The sequence below is a fragment of the Tasmannia lanceolata genome, unplaced genomic scaffold (assembly GCF_043159265.1).
Source record: "Tasmannia lanceolata isolate RefF3 unplaced genomic scaffold, GAP_Taslan_0.1 ptg000020l, whole genome shotgun sequence".
NCBI classification, from domain to species: Eukaryota; Viridiplantae; Streptophyta; class Magnoliopsida; order Canellales; family Winteraceae; genus Tasmannia; species Tasmannia lanceolata.
In genome coordinates, this window is record NW_027518697.1 from 22,628,919 (window position 1) to 22,647,619 (window position 18,701).

At 41.6% G+C, this 18,701-nt stretch overlaps 1 protein-coding gene across 1 annotated transcript in view; it reads left to right on the forward strand.

The window, feature by feature from the left end:
- NTMC2T4 (Calcium-dependent lipid-binding (CaLB domain) family protein) overlaps positions 1–18,701 on the forward strand; it is a 75,051-nt gene that overhangs the window by 31,721 nt on the left and 24,629 nt on the right. Inside the window, exons 5-6 of the mRNA XM_077365060.1 lie at positions 4,520–4,638; positions 4,816–4,914. Coding sequence (XP_077221175.1) covers positions 4,520–4,638; positions 4,816–4,914 — 218 coding nt within the window. The remainder of the gene's footprint in view (positions 1–4,519; positions 4,639–4,815; positions 4,915–18,701) is intronic.

Consider the following 18,701-nt stretch of genomic DNA (forward strand, 5'->3'; position numbering starts at 1 on the left):
AGAGTCTGTTCAGGCAATTCTTGTTTCCCAAGGACTTAATATGGTCCCTCGTTGGCGAAGTATCTGAGCGTGCATCAAATCTGGATAGTTTTAAAGGGGTCCCTTCTAATGTCTTAGTATTTTTTTTGAAAGTTGACATTTTTCATTAATATTGAGATAGCAATCGGGACCAGGAGTCCCAGCCTGCAATACAAAATGTTAAAGTGAATTGGGACGGGCATTCCTGGGACCAATTCAAGCATGTGCATCTGTCACCCTGTTAAGACCACATCTAACCCCTAACCAGCAGCCTGGGAACTAAAAGCCAGCACCCTCTTGGACTTTCAGGATGATTGAAAACTCAAAAGCGGCTTAAATTTATCTCCTTAAACTCCAACACTTCAGAACTAAGACACTCCTAGGAAAAATAGCATAGCTAAAGCATCCAGACAATAGGCCTAAGCGAAAGAACAAATCTCTCAAGCTACGGCTATAGAAAGTAATTTCTAGATAATCAACAAGTCAAACATAAAGCTATTTTGACGGTAGATTCCTGGGGTAGTGCAGAAGGGATCCATCCTTCAGGATCTATGACCCCAAAATCTGAAACTTCAAAAATCATAGTCCCGCCTGAATTTTCTCAATACCTTCTTTTTCCTATCTTTTTCATTTCTATATCTGTTCCTTTTCTGTTCTTCCACTATTCCTATTTTCCTTTTGCTTTTTCCTTCTCATTCTAACCAACTAGATGTTTTTTTTTACTCCTATCTCCTTCTTCTATTTTTCCTTCTTCCCCTCAGCCCCCTTTTCCTCATTATCCTTCCCAACTTCTCTTCGCTCCTTCAGATCCCTGATAGCCATAGAACGAAATAAATTTTTTGTGGCTTCCAGATTGTCATCAAAATCTATTCCGAAGACATCCCCTCCAGAAGTTCATCCATTTCCTCAAGAGGAACGACTTAATCTTCTTTCGATTCCAGAAAGTCCACCAACCTTGAATCCGCTTCTTGTCTATCCTCAACCACTCCTATCCGATTTCGAATCTCCAAACAAACTTCCCGGTCTAGGGAGTCCCTTGACTCCTGGGAGACACCTTCTGAGATACCCACCAAACTCTCTAAACGCTCAATCTCTGCAGCCTTAACCTCCTCCCAACGCTGGCGACGGGCTTGACGCGCCTCTTCTAGAGCCTTCTTGAAGAAATCCAACTTATAAATTCTGACAAAGGCCTCCTTCTGATCAGACTTACCTGAGACCTTGAGAAAGCATTCCTTGTTGACCAGAGCTACCCGCTTGAACTGTTTCCATTGTCTCTTCAAAATACTCATAGTAATTTCCTTAGGTGTCGGACATTCTTCGGTTGCCATTTTTTCGTCATATTCTAGATTTCGAAGGAACTGTAAGTCATTAACCTCGAACGAGACTACCTTCCTCTTTCTGGAAGAAGAAGTAGAATCGGAAGCCATGGAAAAATAAAGGGCTTTGAAGGGTTTATCAAAATCTTTAAGGAGAAGGCTGAACTTAGAGGCTAAGCTGGGGTTCTTTGATTCCTCTTTCCTTCGAAAGCCCAAAAGTTTTCTTTTAAAGAGAGATAGACCTCCCTTTGTAGCTAATAAGTAATTTTTCTCGAGACTCGCTCCCCGCCCCTCCTGACCTGCTTTTTCTTTCTGGGGCCAAGAGTTTTTAATGGATGGGATAGTGCGAGACCTTTTGGTGTGACCGTTGACATCCTTCAGGGTTTTTTTCGAGACTCCTTTGTTCTTTTTGCTTTTAAAAAATAGGTTTTTGATCTTTACTGCCTTTTCGACTGACAAAGATTGAAGATGGCAGCAGTCTGAAATATCTTTCCTTGAAGCTTTTTTAGCAGAAATACTTGATTTGGCTTTTAAAGGCTTCTGACAAGATATTTTTTCAGGACTGACCACTTTCCCTTTCAATGATGAGGCTAAACATTTAGGTGTATCTTCCTGGTTAGCCATTCTCGAGGTGGAGGATAATTCAAAATCCAGGGTGGATATGTCCAACGTCTCTTTCCCCTTGGAAAGGACAATTTTACCCCCAGCAGGCACCGAAGAAAGCCCAAACACAGGGGGGTCAGCCACCGGTGGAGACTCAACATAGACACCTACACCCGGAACCAATAGGGCAGGATCTCCTCTTACCAAAGGAGCATTAAGAGGCATTAATAGCTCATCCACCCACCTAACTCCGATCGGATAAACCATGGAATCTACCATAATATTTATAAAGGATGGCAAACAATTCCATAAAGAAGTTAATACTTTAACAAAGGCAAATTCTAGATAGTGCTCATGACTACCCGACAATTGAGATTCCAATACTTGTCCGAAATGCTGACCTAGAGTCTACATCGTGGAAAGGGACCGGGCATGAAGAGGGATATTAAAGAACCTAAGTCTCACAGATCTTGCACAAGTGTTTAAAATAGCAGACCAAGGCTGGAGGGAAACAAGATAACCACCGAAAGCATCTCTTCCCCGCCGAAGGATGGATGTGGCTTGACTATGAGATTCAAAATAGAAAAGCACCGTTGAGGGACTAAGACAAAAATGTTTGTTGAGCAATGGCAGGGCCCATTGTCTTTTTGCCCAAGACCAAATCTTTTCCAACAGAGATCTGTTTCTCAAGGTACCAATCAAGCAGTTCTTCAAAATCTTCTTCCTATCACTAATTACTTCACTAGAGATGGTTATCACAGGGGTTTTGCCTTCCCTAGTAGGGCTAGGAATGTCTTTGGGAGGCACCTTAGGGATCCATACTTTGCCAACATCTACCTTTTTGTTATACTTCGGCTCCAAACATTTTCTGGAGACACGTCTTGTGCCAAAATTACTATAGCTACACTTTGTACACCTCCAATCACTTGCGTTCTGATTTGGAACTGGCCGATTACCTCGAGCATAGCCATTTCTGAAGTCAAGACGTCTTGTCAACAAATCCAGATTTCCTTGGCTTCCTAGCGATCGAGGGAAGGATCTAGGAGGATGCTATGAATTTCTGTCTCTACTTCCCCTTTGACTTATCACAATCAAGAATCTCCGGCAGCAGCTATTAAAAACTCCAGTCGAAAAGAAGGCTTCCTGAGCTGAATATCCACTATCAACCAAATCCAAAAAGGTTGGAGCCACCCAGTCAAGACTGGAGCCACAAACACACTGGTTTGTGACGGTATCCAATCCCACTGGAGGGTTTATATGCGGCGGTTAAAAAACTCTCGGACCGACATTCAGATGTACTCCGGTTCTTTTCTAACTGCCAACTCTGTCATCAACTTCCTCACCTTTACTCTGAAGCAAATATCAACAAACAATATCTTCCTTCTAATGCCTTAGTTAATGATTGATCTGATGTTTGTAGGGATTTTTTGGGTATGTAACGATAATTTTTTGCATATGCTAGTGACTCGCTCCATTTTGTGGATTTAAGTGGTCATGAGCGCTATCGAATTCTTGGCTAACTTTGGTTTCGATGAGCATCATCATTCCGGGATCTGTAATGGGCTTTGGGGCCGGGTAGTTACATTATGTATTAACACCTTATATGTACTTGGGCTGTTTGGCCTTTTCTCTGTGGGGGACATATTGTCCCCCTCTTTCTTTTTCTGATTTGGATTAATAAAGTTACCTTTCAAAAAAATAAAAATAAATCTTGGCTAACTTTTATCTGTACAAAGTATCGAAGTGTTGATGAAAGGCGACTGCTAGTTTTTGACTGGTAAAGGCTGGGGCTCGTCCTCCCTGGGGTTCCGCTAGTTATTTCATGGAAATGCAAGAGTTTTCAATTATTTGTGAAGTTTGCATTTACTATTTTATATACAGGAAAGAAAACTTTCCTGTATATCTCTTAGCAAACTAGGAAAAGCTTGAAATTGTATGCCATAGCATTAGGGTCCGAGGCTTTTTCTTTCCTGGGTTTTATGGTTTTATGTTTTTCTTCCATTATTTGTCCGGATACTTGGCCTTTCTCTCCCCCTCCTCTCTTTCAATCTTGCTTTTTTATTTCTTTTTTTGGACTTGATGGTAAACAACTAGAACGCATTGTGCAATAAATTCGCATTCATGTCCTTTGTTTGTCTTAATTTTATATCATCCAGTAAATTGGGTTATGACCAAGAAATTAGAAATGAAAATTTAGGTTCTTGCCAATTAGAATCTTGAAGATAAATCTTGTTGTGGTGCTCTACTACCATGCTATAGCATCTCCACCAGCTCCTTTTAGATAGTCCCTATTCTCTTTACTCTACCAATATCTTGGTCCAAAGATATCACGTTTTGGTGGCATCTTCCATCAGTTCTGTAGTTTACTTTTTTATTTTCTTGTTCATTGTACATAGAGGCTTCTTATTCTATTATAAATTTCCATGGTATAATAAAATCAGGAAATCTTTGCAACCATGACCATGAACTAAGAAGTTACTTATGTTGCACAATGATAGTGTTCAATTGCACTTGAACATTTCTATTTCATGTATACAAAGGGTACATAAGTATTATGTTAAACAATAATTCACTTGATGCAGGAATACGTGTTCAGAGCCTTAAGAAAGGCCAAATCACAATGGATATTGACTTCCGTTGGGGTGGTGATCCAAGCATTATCCTTGCAATTGAAGCACTTGTTGCTTCACTGCCCATTCAGGTCTGCCCATTAAGTGGTACTTTGAATAATTCAGATATTTGCTTAGGCCTTAGTTGTATAAATGCATAGGATCCCTATAGCAGTGTCCTTTATGATAATGGATTAAATTTATTTTCATATTTATGAGGTAACCATGGGGTAATGGATTAAATGTTTCTCTTGTGGCTGTTGTTTCAGTTGAAGGATCTTCAAGTTTTTACTGTTGTACGCGTGATCTTTCAACTTGCTGAAGAGATTCCCTGCATTTCAGCTGTTGTTGTTGCTCTCCTGTCTGAGGTATGTCTATTGAATGTCTACCATGTCCTGAATAATTATACGAAAATTAGGTTACATATTTCATTTTTTGTTAGTTATCCCCAATGATATAACAGTGGCTAATTCACTCAATCCTGTGACCTTGATTGGATGATCAAAGAGATTCTCTAACCGTCAATTTATGATTTGTCTTTTTTGTATGTTGATATGAACGTATAAGGGTTTGAGATTCTTCTGCACCAACTCAGAATGTAAACTTGTTTTTTGATGATGGTTGAGAAATCTCCACCTGGAATGCTGCATTGTCAGCTACTTGAATCCATGGTTTTAAATTTTGGCCAAAAATCTGAAATTTCTGTCCGATCGAAACCGAAACTACCTGAAACCGAAATTTCAGCCAGTCCCAAGTTTCAGCCGAAATTTCAGAAATTTCAGCTGAAATTTACTTTTTTCCAAAATTTCAGCCAAAGTTTTGGAAATTTCAGCACATGTTTGATTTTTTTTTTTTACCGAATTTCAGCCGAAATTTTGTTTTTGGTGTCCAAAACCGAAATTTTAAACCTTGCTTGAATCACAAAAGAACATTGTACTTTTGGATTTTGGTTATCTTTAATTTTTATGGAGCTTAATCTGGACTTACTTTGTAGAAGTTTGGCATTGAGTAAAGTGCTTTTGGATGTATTACTGATTTAAGATTGCTGCCTTGATAAATTTTTGTATCGGAAGCCCACTATCTTGCTGTTTATACTCTCAGACGCAAAACACCTTTGAGAGAGTTACTTAAATGGCGAGTTTGGAAAACTCAATTGGTCATTGTGGAGAAACTTCTTTTTACATAATGTTAAGGCTACTGATATTTGCACTACCATGTTTTGATAATTGCACAAACTTTATTTGTCTTTTATTATTTAAAGAGCTGTCTAAGGTTATTACAGTTTCTAGAAGCTCTCAGAAGCCCATTAAAAAAAGGAAAGACAAGTTGTGTTTGTGCACTTGCTAAAACATGTATTGCTAATATCAGTAGCATAAGTTAATCCTTCACTATATATTGTTGTTCATATTGAGTGCTAAGGTTGATTTTGAACTTTAGTTCTTATTTGAGAGTGGCAACGTTAGACGCAATAGATATAGTTGTTTATTTATTGTGTCTCGCTGTTTTTGCATTTGTCTTATTACCTTTGGTCAGATTCCGGCATTCTTCCCGCCTGTAATTCCCACCCGTGTCGATTATGCACCCTAATTTTGTTAATTTTTTGGAACTAAACGATGAAATCGGCCGGAATCGAATTAAGATGCCAATTACAGCGCCAAATTCTGGCAATCCAAACGCGCCCGAGGTTGGCGGTTTGATTTCTGGGAACTTAGGAGCCAAGGTTTTAAATTTCGACCGAAATCCGAAATTTCGGGTTTCGGTGGAGACCGACACCAAAAGTGGGTAAGGTCGAAACGTGACAAAATTTCGATGGAAATTTCGTTTCCCTGAAATTTCGGTCCGAAATTTCAGGAACATCTCCAAAAAATCCATAATTTATTGATTATTTAATATTATCCTGAAATTTCAGCCGAAATTATCGAAATTTCAGCCGAAATTATCGAAATTTCGGGGATTTCGTCGAAATTTGTTACCGCCTAAAATATTGCTTTATTTAACTTCGATAGATTTCGCAGAAATTTCGGTTTATAATTCAATTTAATAGCATCAAGCATTCTCCCAATGAAATAAAACAACACAGCATTGAATAATCAGCCAAGGATTTTTATAAAGATTCATAACCTTTGAAGTTCCATCATCAATAAAACTAATCAGCCGTGAGAGTTTTAAACTATGATCTAGCCGACACTTTGAATTTATTGCCGACACACATGTCCTGCCGTGTCCGACACGACATGCGTGTTCACATGTGTCGACACTCTTTTGGACACGTTTAGATATACGCTAGAAGTGTTGTTCATGTGGCGTGTGGACACGGTTTTCTACTGTGTCAAGTGTGACATTCTATTTTATTATTGAATATTGTGTTTACCTCTTTTATTATTACCTTTTCTTCTTAGCTCTTGTTTAACTAATATTTGTTGCTACATCCCCTCCCCTAAACCTAAAATCATAAACAAACTCTTATTCCAATACTATTTTCATTGTATCATATTGGTCTCCCTTTCTCGCTATATATTAGAGACGGAAGAGAACTAGATTAAATTGATGAATGCGTTGCTATATGATTATCTCATGTTTGTTTTACATTATGGTTGATTAATTCTAAAATTTATTATTTTATTAAATGAATACCATATTTATATTGTTGCAAATTATGATAGTAATCAATAATTTTATGTGTATATAAATGTTTGACATATGCCAGACAACTGGTATCCGTGTCGAAACTCGACACACGAATCCGTATCGACAAATCATGATTATATATACTTTCTATTTTAGCTGTGTCCCCATTTCTAAATTTGGGAGGTTTGCCGTGTCCGACACTCCGTGAGAGTGTTGACACGCGACACCCGTGTCCATGTCCACAAATCATAGGTTTTAAAACAATTGTCTAGAAACCAAAGAAATCAGATCACTAGGGAGTAATAATCAGATGTCTAAATAAGTCTGTCAGGAAAAGCAAATCTGAAATAAAATGCCTACCTATGGCCAAGATAACAAGAGGGGTTATGATTTAAGCGCATAGGTGTATGGAGATGGGGACTGGTGAAGTCAATTAGGGGCTGGAATTTGATGAAAGTGGCTTATAGAGGGGAATAGAATAGGCTTTAATGGAGCAGGGGTATTGGGGAACCCTTACCTTGGTTGTGCATGGCTTGATCTTCGTAGTGAAGGAGCATCCAAGAAGTTTCTAGAGTGATAGCTGTAGCAATGATCAGCAAAGGGGCTGGTCCAGCCACAAGGAGAGGGAGGAACAAAAGAGAAAAGTTGGGAGATTAGGGGGGACTGCAATTATCCCTAGCAAGGGCGTAAGAATGAGGGAGGAAGATTTCTGTAACAACAGCTAGAAGAATGGAGGAGGAGGACAGCAAGGCTGCAAAGTAGCAGGTTTTAGAGGAGAAAACGAGGGGAAGATAAGGTGGGGACAGATGCTGGCTGTTTGTGATCACAACAGTGGATAACAACAAAGAGAATTTGGAAGAGGAAGGGGGGGAAGAGAAGGAAAGTAAGGAAACAATTGTTGCAATAACAGCAGCTACAATCAAGAGAGAGGGGGGGGGGGGGATTGCTGTAATAGCAGCTAGAAGAGTGAAGGACCAGTAAGGGGGTAAGAATGGGGGGAGGAAGACTGCTGTAACAGCAGCTAGAAGAGTGGAGGACAACAAGGCTGCAAAGCAGCAGGTTTTAGAGGAGAAAACAAGGGGAAGATAAGGTGGGGACGAATGCTGGCTTATGATCACAACAGTGGATAATAGCTGTTAGGCGTAGTGGTGAGAGTTAGAGAGCTCTCCAACTCATAAGACATATATATATATATATATATATATATATATATATATATATATATATGAGGAAAATGATTGTGAGCTTGAAGCTCATATAGCTTATATGAGCTTGAGGACCCAAACACATGTGGGCCCACATTGTTAGGATGATCCAAAGCGTTCATTTGAAGGCCCTTACATAGATAGGGTGTGTACAAAAAATCGGCTCCATAGGATCATCCTAACCCATCCAAAAGTGGAGGCAAAATGGACAGACACCATTTGCCACAAATCTGCCCATTTTTGCCCTCCACTTTTGGAGGGCTTAGGATGATCCAATGGAGCTGATTTTTGGTACACACCCTATCTATGATGGGGCCTTGCAAATGAATGGTTTGGATCACCACAAACAATGTGGGACGTATGTGTTTGGGCCCTCAAGCTCATATAAGCTATATGAGCTTCAAGCTCACAATCATTTTCCTCTATATATATATATATATACATATATATACATATATATATATATATATATATATATATATATATATATATATATATATATATATGTATATGTATGTAACTAGGGTTACAAGTACAATGACAACATGGTATCAGAGCCAATGGTTGTGAGAAGCCACCCCATACCACCTTGGAAGTCATCGCCTCTCTCTTCCCCTTTCCTGTAGATCCTGAAGACGCGACGAGACGAGACGAGACGCGGGACGAGACGCCCCACCCCCACAATATGATATTATTGCCGCCCCTTTCCAAACCCTCTGTCTTCTCTTCCTTTATTACTTCCCCACACCAAACCTCTTCTTTCTTCCTCTTTCAATACCGCCCCACGCCTATCCCTAATTTTTCATACCTATCCCTAATTTTTCATACCCGCCCCATAGCCGCCCTAATCCTATCCCCTATACCCCCCTCCCCAACCCACGCCCACCCCCCCACGCCCACACGCATGCACGCACACACAAAACAAACTCTCCACTCGTTACCGCACCTCTCTATACCCTAAATCATTTCCAAAATCCTTTTCTTTACCTATTCCTTCTTGTTGCATCCACTATTTGGGACTTCTCTCTTCCTTTGTTTGATCCTATCATTATGATCTCAACTCCCACTTCCTCTTTCGACTTATGTTGATCATATTGTTATGATGTTGATTTTCCTTTCCCCTATGGTGGGGATCATGTGGTTCCTTGGGGCATCTCTATGTTTTGGCGCCATGTGATGGTGGTGGTTTGTTGGGCCATGTTTGTCTTTCCCTTGTGCCTCTCTTTGTAGTTGTTGATAGTTGATTGACTGCCATTGTCGGGATTGTTGGTGATTGTTTGTTGTGTTGGTGATTATTTGTTGGTTGTCGGTGATTGATTGTTGGTGATTGGTATCCTCATGACTACTCCTTCTACTGCCTCATCTAGTTCCTCATCGATGGAGGTTCCTTTGGCTTAGATGACCTCCATCAAACTTGATGGCACCAATTACCCCACGTGGCAATGGGCAGTTGGGACTTTTCTCCGTGCCAGGGGAAATTCAGATTTCATTACATAGGATTCGCCTGTTGTTGATGACAAATCCTACAGTAAATGAAGCTAGGAGGATGCCAATATTCATACCCTTCTATGGAACAGTATGGAGCCCAAGATTGTTGGGCCAATGATGTATCTCTCGACGTCCAAAGCTGTTTGGAAATGTGCCGAGACACTTTACTCGGAAGCCAACAACCTCACTCGGATATGTGATGTGTACTCAGAGCTTCTACATTTACGCCGTGGTGATATGTGTATCTTTGAGCACTATTCTCAGTTTGTGACACTTTGTGAGCAGCTGCACATGTTTATGCCATTTACAGTGGACCCTGTGGTGCTGACCAAGCGCCAGGAGGACTTGGGGGTTTTCCGGTACTTAGACTTGTTGGGACCTGAGTTTTTCTGATTCATCAACAGATCGTTGGCTTGTGCACTTTACTATCTCTTGATGATGTTTTCTTTATGGTGCAACGACCCATGAGAGTTGAGGTGCCGGTAGCATCTCAAGCTGAGCGGTCTTCTCTCGCGGTTCAGTCTGGCTTTGGTCATGGTGGTCGTGCAGGGCGCGGTCATGGTACCGATCGAGACTCAGAGGGAGGTCATGGTATTGGAGGCCGTGTATCTTTATTTTGTACTCACTGTGGTTTGGAGGGCCGTTCGTTCTATTGACTTTTGCTATGATCATCATCCCGAGTTTAGCCTCCTCGATATGCTCATCATGTCTCTTTTGTTGCCTCAGAGAGCTCCCCTCAGTTCCTCCACTGACTGATCCTTCAAACACATTAGTCGTTTCACGGGCCCAGTACGAGGCTCTATTGCGGTCACAGGACAAAGGCAAGCGGTCAACTACCACACTAGGCAAGGAAGGTAGCTGTTTTCTCAGTGGTTCGAGCTTATGGCTAATTGATTCTGGGGCTTCCAACTATATAACCGGTAATAGTAGTTTGCTTCATACTTTTCATTCTGATTCTTCCCCTACCACGTCCGTCACATTAGCTGATGGAACCACGTGTCCCATTTCTAGAGTAGGGGTTACATCACTTGGTGCTAGCATGTCTCTTTCTTCTGTTCTTTGTGTTCCCAGTTTTCCATTTAGTTTACTTTCTGTTAGCCAACTCACTAGATACCTTCACTATAATGTAATATTTTTTTCCTCTTATTGTACATATCAGTATCTGGCAAATGGGAGGAGGATTGGCTTGGGCCCTGAGGTGGACAGACTCTATTATCTTGATTGAGAGGTTCCTTGTACTGCTTTGCAGAGTTCGGTTGATTCGTTTCAGTGGAATTGTCGCTTGGGCCATCCTCCAACGAATAAGTGGCATCATTCTTCTATTGTGTTCGGTCCTATTAGTCAGTTTTAGTGTGAGTCATGCCATTTTAGAAAACACCACCGTCCTTCCCGTCCAGATGTGTTAGTTGTGTCTCGAGTCCTTTTGAGTTAGTCAATTCATAAGTTTGGGGTCCATGTCTAACTGCTTTATTTGGATATCGGTATTTCATTGTATTTGTGATTGATTTCTCAAGAATGACATGACTTTATTTAATAAAAGATCGTTCTGAGGTGTTTACCATCTTTCACACTTTTTATTCTGAAGTTTGCAATCAATATTCTTATTCTATTAAATGTTTTCGCCTTGACAATGCTCGTGAATATTTTCCAGTCTCTTATGGCTTTCAACATTTCTTATCCACTCATGGTATTGTTCATTAGTCCTCCTGCGCTCACACCTCTCAGTAGAATGGAGTTGCAGAGAGGAAACTTCGGTACCTTCTCAACCTGGCATGCACTCTTATGTTTCAGATGAGAGTTCTTAAGCCGTACTAGGGTGATGGTGTTTGTACTTCTTGTTTTTTGGCGAACCGTCTTCCGTCCTCTATTTTGCGTAATCCTTCTCCCTTCTCTATTTTCCATCCCTCCGGGAATCCTTTTCCACTTATTTTTTTTAAAAGTTGACATATTTTCATTGATACTATAATAATCACAATGGGGACCAGGAGTCCCATCTGGCATTACATAGTATCAAATAAAACTGGCCAGGGCATGCCCTGAGCCAGAAAGACTAAACAAAAACTGAGCCCTTTCTTTCTGAATCATGTCGTATGCAATTCTTACACTCCAATCAAAAAGAAAACTTTCCCCGACCATGCCGAGCCAACTACCCTGCATTGCAATCATTTCAACCTACATCCATCATCTTCCTCCACCTACATCCACCACATTCCTTAACTAATAGCAGTGAAGAAGAATAGCCAGGCAACATTGCCTCGAGAAAGACCATGGTCTCTCAAGCTATTGAGAATCTAATCCTTTTCCACTTATTCATAGGGTCTTTGGTTTTGTCTGCTTTGTTCATAACCTATCTCCGACCTGGATAAGCTTGACTCTCGTGCCGTGAAGTGCGTCTTCCTTGGCTACTCCGGGACTCAAAAAGGATACAAGTGTTACAGTCCTTCGTTACACAGAGTTTATGTGTGATGTCACCTCATTTGAGGGTTCCCCATACTTTATTGGCTTAGTTGAGTTATCTCTTACTGCCCATCCACTTCCGCTTCCATTGCCGGTTCCGCCTTTGTCTTCTTCACCCTCTCATGTGAAGGTTTATTTACGTGGTACTCAACAGGTTGTTCACCCTACATGTGCAAACATCCCTTCATGCGACCCACCTCCTCCTCAACCTGTCGGACCCACCTCTGACCTTCAAGTAACTGTACCTTCTCGTTTGGCTGATGATGCTCCCATATCATCTCCCACCCGTTCTCGTTCTACGCTTCATTCTATTCCTGATGCTGTTTTCAATGCTCACATTTCACCCAACTATCGTTCATTTCTTTATGTCGTGTCCTATGTTTCTCTTCCTCGTTCTGTTGCAGAGGCATTAGCTCATCCTAGTTGGCGAGTTACGATGGATGTAGAGATGGGTGCCCTTTGGTCTAATAACACTTGGCAGTTGGTGCACAGGCTGTGGGTTGTCGCTGTGTCTTTACAGTGAAATACCTATCGGATGGGACAATTGAGAGGTTGAAGGCATGGTTAGTTGCCAAGGGTTACACACATACATTTGGTTTTGATTACACAGAGACGCCAAAATTCCATCCGTCCGTGTCCTTATCTCTCTTGCCGTTAACATGTGCTGGCCTCTTTTCCAGTTGGACGTTAAAAATGCCTACTTGCATGGTGATCTGTAGGAAGAGGTTTTTATTGAGCAACCTCCAAGGTATGTTGCTCAGGGGGATGATGAAGCATGCAATCTGCCGGTTGAGTAAGGCCTTGTATGGCCCTATGCAGTCTCCTCGAGCTTGGTTTGGAAGATTCAGTGAGGCGGTGGTACGATTTGGCATGACACAGTGTGTTATTGACCATTCTGTGTTCAGTTTTCAGGCTAAGGATGGTTGCATCTTTCTAGTTGTTTATGTATATGATATAATTATCACTGGAAGCAACAACATAGGCATACAGAGGTTGAAGGATTTCCTTCAAAAAGAATTTTGTACCAAAGATCTTGGTCGTCTTAGGTAGAGGTAGCTTATTCATGTGGTGGACTATCTCTGTCACAAAGGAAGTATGCATTGGATATATTGGAAGAGACGGGTCTCTTGGGAGTAAGCCAGCAGAGGTACCTATGGACCCCAATGTCAAGCTTCTTCTTGATTAGGGGGAGCTGCTAGAGAGCCTAGGAAGATACATGTCTAATTGGGAAACTAATCTATCTTACTGTGACTCATCCATACATTTCATTTACCATTAGTGCTAGTCAGTTCATGAGCTCATCACGTACATCTCATTGTCTGCAGTCACCCAGATTGTGATATATCTGAAAAAAGCTCGTAGTAAAGGACTGTTCTTCAAAAAGCATAATCACATGAGGATCGAGGGGTATATAGATGCAGACTCAGCAGGATAGGATATGGTACTGTACCTTTATTGGAGGTAACTCGGTTTCGTGGAAAAGTAAGAAGTAGGATGTAGTAGTCAGGGTAAGTGCGGCGACAGAGTACAGGGCCATGGCCCATACATGTGATGAGTTGATTTGGCTGAGATCCTTTTTGTCAGCGATTGGGTTGCCTTCCTCATTACCAGCCTCATTGCATTGTGATAACAAAGCATTCGTTCATATCCCCTCAAATCCAGTCTTTCACGAGAGGACGGAGCACATAGAGGTGGACTTTCATTTTATTCGTCAGAGGACTCAACAAGGGGAGATCTGCACTGTTTTCGCCTTATCAAATGATCAAATAGCTGACATATTTACTAAACCTCTAAGCAGAGCGAAGTTAAGTGATGTGTACCAAGCTGGGAATGTATGATAAAGGGGGAGTGTTTGGAGTAGTGGTGTAATTACATACTCGTATGGGGGTATTCTTGTCATTGTAATTGTAACCCTAGTTACAGACACATGTACACACACACACAAATATATCTTATGAGTGGGAGAGCGCTCTCTCTCATTCCTTTCCTCTTCATCTCTTCTGACTATTCTCTTTTATTCCTTTCTCTCTATCATTCATGGAGGCAACAGTAGCAAAGAGAATTGGGTGGTGGGAAGAGGAAAGTAAGGAAACAATTATCGCAATAGCAACAACAACAACAATATATATATATATATATATATATATATATATATATATATATATATATATATATATATATATATGTGTGTGTGTGTGTGTGTGTGTGTGTGTGTGTGTGTGTGTGAGGAAAGTGTTCCTGAGCTATAGCTCAGGAACACATGTGGCCCCACATTTTTTGGGGGATCGAAAGCATTCATTTGGAAGGCCCTTTCCATGGATAGGGTGTGTACCAAAAATCAGCCATATAGGATCATCCTAATCCTGCCATTTGTGGAGGGAAAATAAAGAGAGAGAGAGAGAGAGAGAGAGAGAGAGAGAGAGAGAGAGAGAGAGAGAGAGAGAGAGGAGTGGGTGGAGGGGTTTCTAATGTTGACAAGACTACTTGCTGTTCGAGAAAGAGCGGAAAGAAATGAGATAGGGACAATGGATGGCGGATGCAATCCTATGTTGTTGGTTGGCTGAGAGTTGGGTAGGGAGAAAGAAAAGAGGAAGAAATGAGGAAGGAAGAAGGAAGACATAAACATTAAAAAAAAGAAGGAAGGATAAGAAAATGAGAAGGGAGAGAAGAGGGGGACAATACCTAGTAGCTAGGACAATTCCTTAGAATTTGTCAGAAGAAGACCTCCTAGTGAGACAAGGATGACCATCAGGGATGTCTTCAGAAGCCGCAGGATTTTCCCTCCGGTGGCCCATATTTCTGGCTTTCCGGTGGACTCTCTCACTTGTTCATGTAGCCTTAATCTTGACCATCTAGTGGGGCATTTTCTAAATTTTATTGAATCTGGATATCATGTATTGGAAGTGTTCGAATTCTTGGGGGTCCTTAATATTTGTTGCCGGAGGACTTTAAGTTTGTTCGGGCAAGGTGACAATCTGGTCAGATCCCAGTCGGCTCCCCCCAGATCTCACTCGGAGTCTCTGGGAAGTATTGAGGATAGGGACACTAGAGTGAGACGATTGGAATTTGGGGCCAGAAGAATCCTTGGCTGTAGAGCTACCGAGTTTAATCGATGTGTGCCCTCAAATGGTAGAGATTGGATGTGCTCGAAATGCCATTATAAAAACTTTGGCTCGCGAAATCTATAGGAAATGCTCAGAGCCTAAGACTAAATTGACTCTAGCCGTGGTTTGGAGGCCTAAAGTTGGCCCCTCTCAGGTTGTTGTACATGATGACCTCCTGGCTCTTGAGGTTCCAATTAGCCTGGTGGAGGAAAGAAAAAAGAGTCTTAAGAGTTGCCTCATTGGGAGTTTGTAATCCAGATCTTGGCTGCTGGAAGATGTATGAGAGTGGGCTAAAAGATGTTGGGGCCTATCCGAGTTGCAAAAGCCTTATTCCATCAACTCAGTGGATATTTTGTTTTGCTTTGAGTCAGAATCTCAGGCGACTGACATTCTCAGGCGTGGAGGTGATGCCCTGGGGGATACCTCTCCTCCCTCCAGCCTTGGTTCCCGGCATATAACATTAGCGCTAGAACCATTAGGATCAGATTCTATGATATCCCCCTTCATGCCTGGTCCACGTCCACTATAGAGATCCTTGGACAGCACCTGGGCCAGGTGATCCAGACTCAGCTTTTTGGTAACCACGATCATTGTATGACTTTTGCCTCGTCTTTGGTCATAACTCCCCTTTGGAAATCTATCCCCCCATCTATTAACCTAAGAGTAGATTCCAACATTTATTCTGTAGGAGTTAAGGTGATCTCCAAAGATAGTATTAATAGCCTGGCGATGCCGGTAATGGGAGAATCAAGTAGTAAAGATAATTTGGCCTCTTTTGAGGGCCTCGGTTTGCAGGTCTCCGACATTGAATCGCCGACGATGGCTGTTCACCGGAAAAGGGGGCAGATGCTAACCCTGAGAGTTGTGATAATGGCAGGGAGCCTTTGGTGGGCCCCTTTTTGAATTTTGAATTACCCACTTCCTCGCTTGGTCCAGCAGCCAACAACTCGTCTAGAATGTCAGAGAGCAGAGTTGTTGCTGTTCAGAGGAGGTGGGGTATGGAGAAGGGACGGTGCTGAAATCATTAATTATTGCAGCACGAGGCGAGAAAGGAAAGGCTTGTCGAAAAGATATTGCTGACAGCTATACACTGAAGTCAGCGAAGGAGAAAAAAGGCTTTAAAAATAAAAGCCAGATTTAATAAGGAAAGTAAAAGTTCTAAGGAGTAGCGTCTACGTATAGGGAAATATAATATACCACGTAGAGGTACTAACCCGGAAGCGTGGGTGCTAGCTACTCGTGGTGGTCTTAAAAGAAAACTCAAAGGTATTTAAAAAAAAGAGGATCACAGGAAGAGAAGACTCGCTTCTGACTCTCAACAGCTCCTTCGAAATTTTGACAACTTTATTGATCCAGATACGACAGGGAAGAAAGCGCACCAGGGTGGCATCAGTTTGAACGCCCAGGACTTTACGTATGAGGCTGGAGATCTTGAACTCATGAAAGATCTTCACTATAACAAAAAGCTGGCTAGGAAGGAATCACCCACCCCATGTGAGGTTTCCTTCAACCGGCTAAAGAAGCGATGGGCCCAACTAAGGAAAGATTCTAGCAGCAGTTCCGGCAACGGCCGTAACTCCTCCGAGACGACAAGTGACATGGAATTGCATATGCCCCTCCTCGATCTCCCCATTTCAGGAAAATATTTGAAAAGGAAAGGCGCTCTCGTAGGCATCTCTGGGAGGAGGAAAAAGGGACCGTAATTAGGGACCTGGAGAATAGTCGGGACAGCCCAATTGTCGAGGCCGTTGTTCCCCTGGACATGCTAGGATTGGAAGCAGACGAGGGAGTCGCACCCAGGGCCTAGTGGGGATCCTAATGGTAAGGCTAAACTATTGGCTGATTGTTCAGGAGAAACATAAAGTCGAGGATCGTTCTCGGAAGAATTTGATGATTTACTAGCAATGGGGGATGTCTTTGGGATTGGATATGATGAAGATCTGGGGGCGACTAAAGATATGTTCCTAGCTATGGCGGCAAGAGATAAGGAAGAGAAAGAAGTAAAGAGCAAAAGAGGCTAAAACGTAGGTCGGGGGGGGAGGGGGTTGAGCAATAAGTTCCTTTTCTATTTTAGTTCTCTCTCAATCTTCTGGTGTGAATTTAGAATTAAAGGGAGGACGGTGGTTGTGCTGACTGGTTGGTAGTTTAAAGGAGTCTTTTTGAAACTCTCAGGAGAGGCCGTGGAAAGAACCTAAGCATGGAAGATCTTTGATGAGCTTGAGAGACTTTTGGTCTCTCGCCATTTGAGGCATTTTGGTGGTTCCCCTCTTGAGGATTTGGTTTGTTCCGTTAAGTTTGTTGCTTAAATTATTCCTGAGGAAGTATGTGAGTGGATGAAACGATGAAGATCTTCACTAAAGCTTCAATTTCTTTGGCCTGGTTATCTCAGGCACTAATCTGATCCTGGAAGCCGTGGAGCAGCTGCATTGGAGTTGATTCCCTTTAGCTTGAGAGACTCTAGTCTTTCGCTTTGGGTGATATCCTTCATTTGAACCTGTATTTGTCCTCAGACGTTTGGAGCAAGGTTTTAAATTTCGGTTTCGGGGGTAATTTCGGACCCAGCCGAAATCCCAAAATCTTGGCCGAAATTCGGTAAAGAAGCACGTAACGTGGTTTTTTTGGCCAAAATTTCGGTCGAAATTACCGAAATTTGGGAAAGCAATAAAAAATTAATATATTTTTTCAAATTTCGACTAAAATTTGGTACGTTTCGCCAATTTCGGATTTCAGATGTTTTAGTTTCGGTCTTGACCGAAATTCGAAATTTCGGATTTTGGACGAAATTTAAAACCTTAGTTTGGAGAGAAGAATTGTTTTTGGTTGATGGGGAAGGTGGTTGGGAAGTTGTTTTTGGTGGGGGCAGTTGTGAGCTCTTTAGTTTTTCAATGTTTTGCTGGGAGCGGGCAGGATGGATTAGTTATCTTTTATCTTGATGTAATTATGAATAGTTTATACTTGTTTTTCTTGATGGTTCAGGAGTATGCTCTTGACCATAATGCTATGTAAATGCAAGTCGGGACCCCTGATCCCCAATGTAATTTTTATGGTATAAATATATTTTGTCTACTTTAAAAAAAAAAAATTCCTTAGAATTTCTTCCAAAACGCAATGCCTTGGTGTGCCCCCTTTCATAACTCTTTCATACAACCCCCCCCCCCCCCCCACACACACACACACAAAATATCTCTTAAATGGAGCTTATCCTCAAGCTCCAATGCTCTCTACAACTCAAAGTTGAAGATAGACTCTGGTATATCATGTGACAATTTGCAA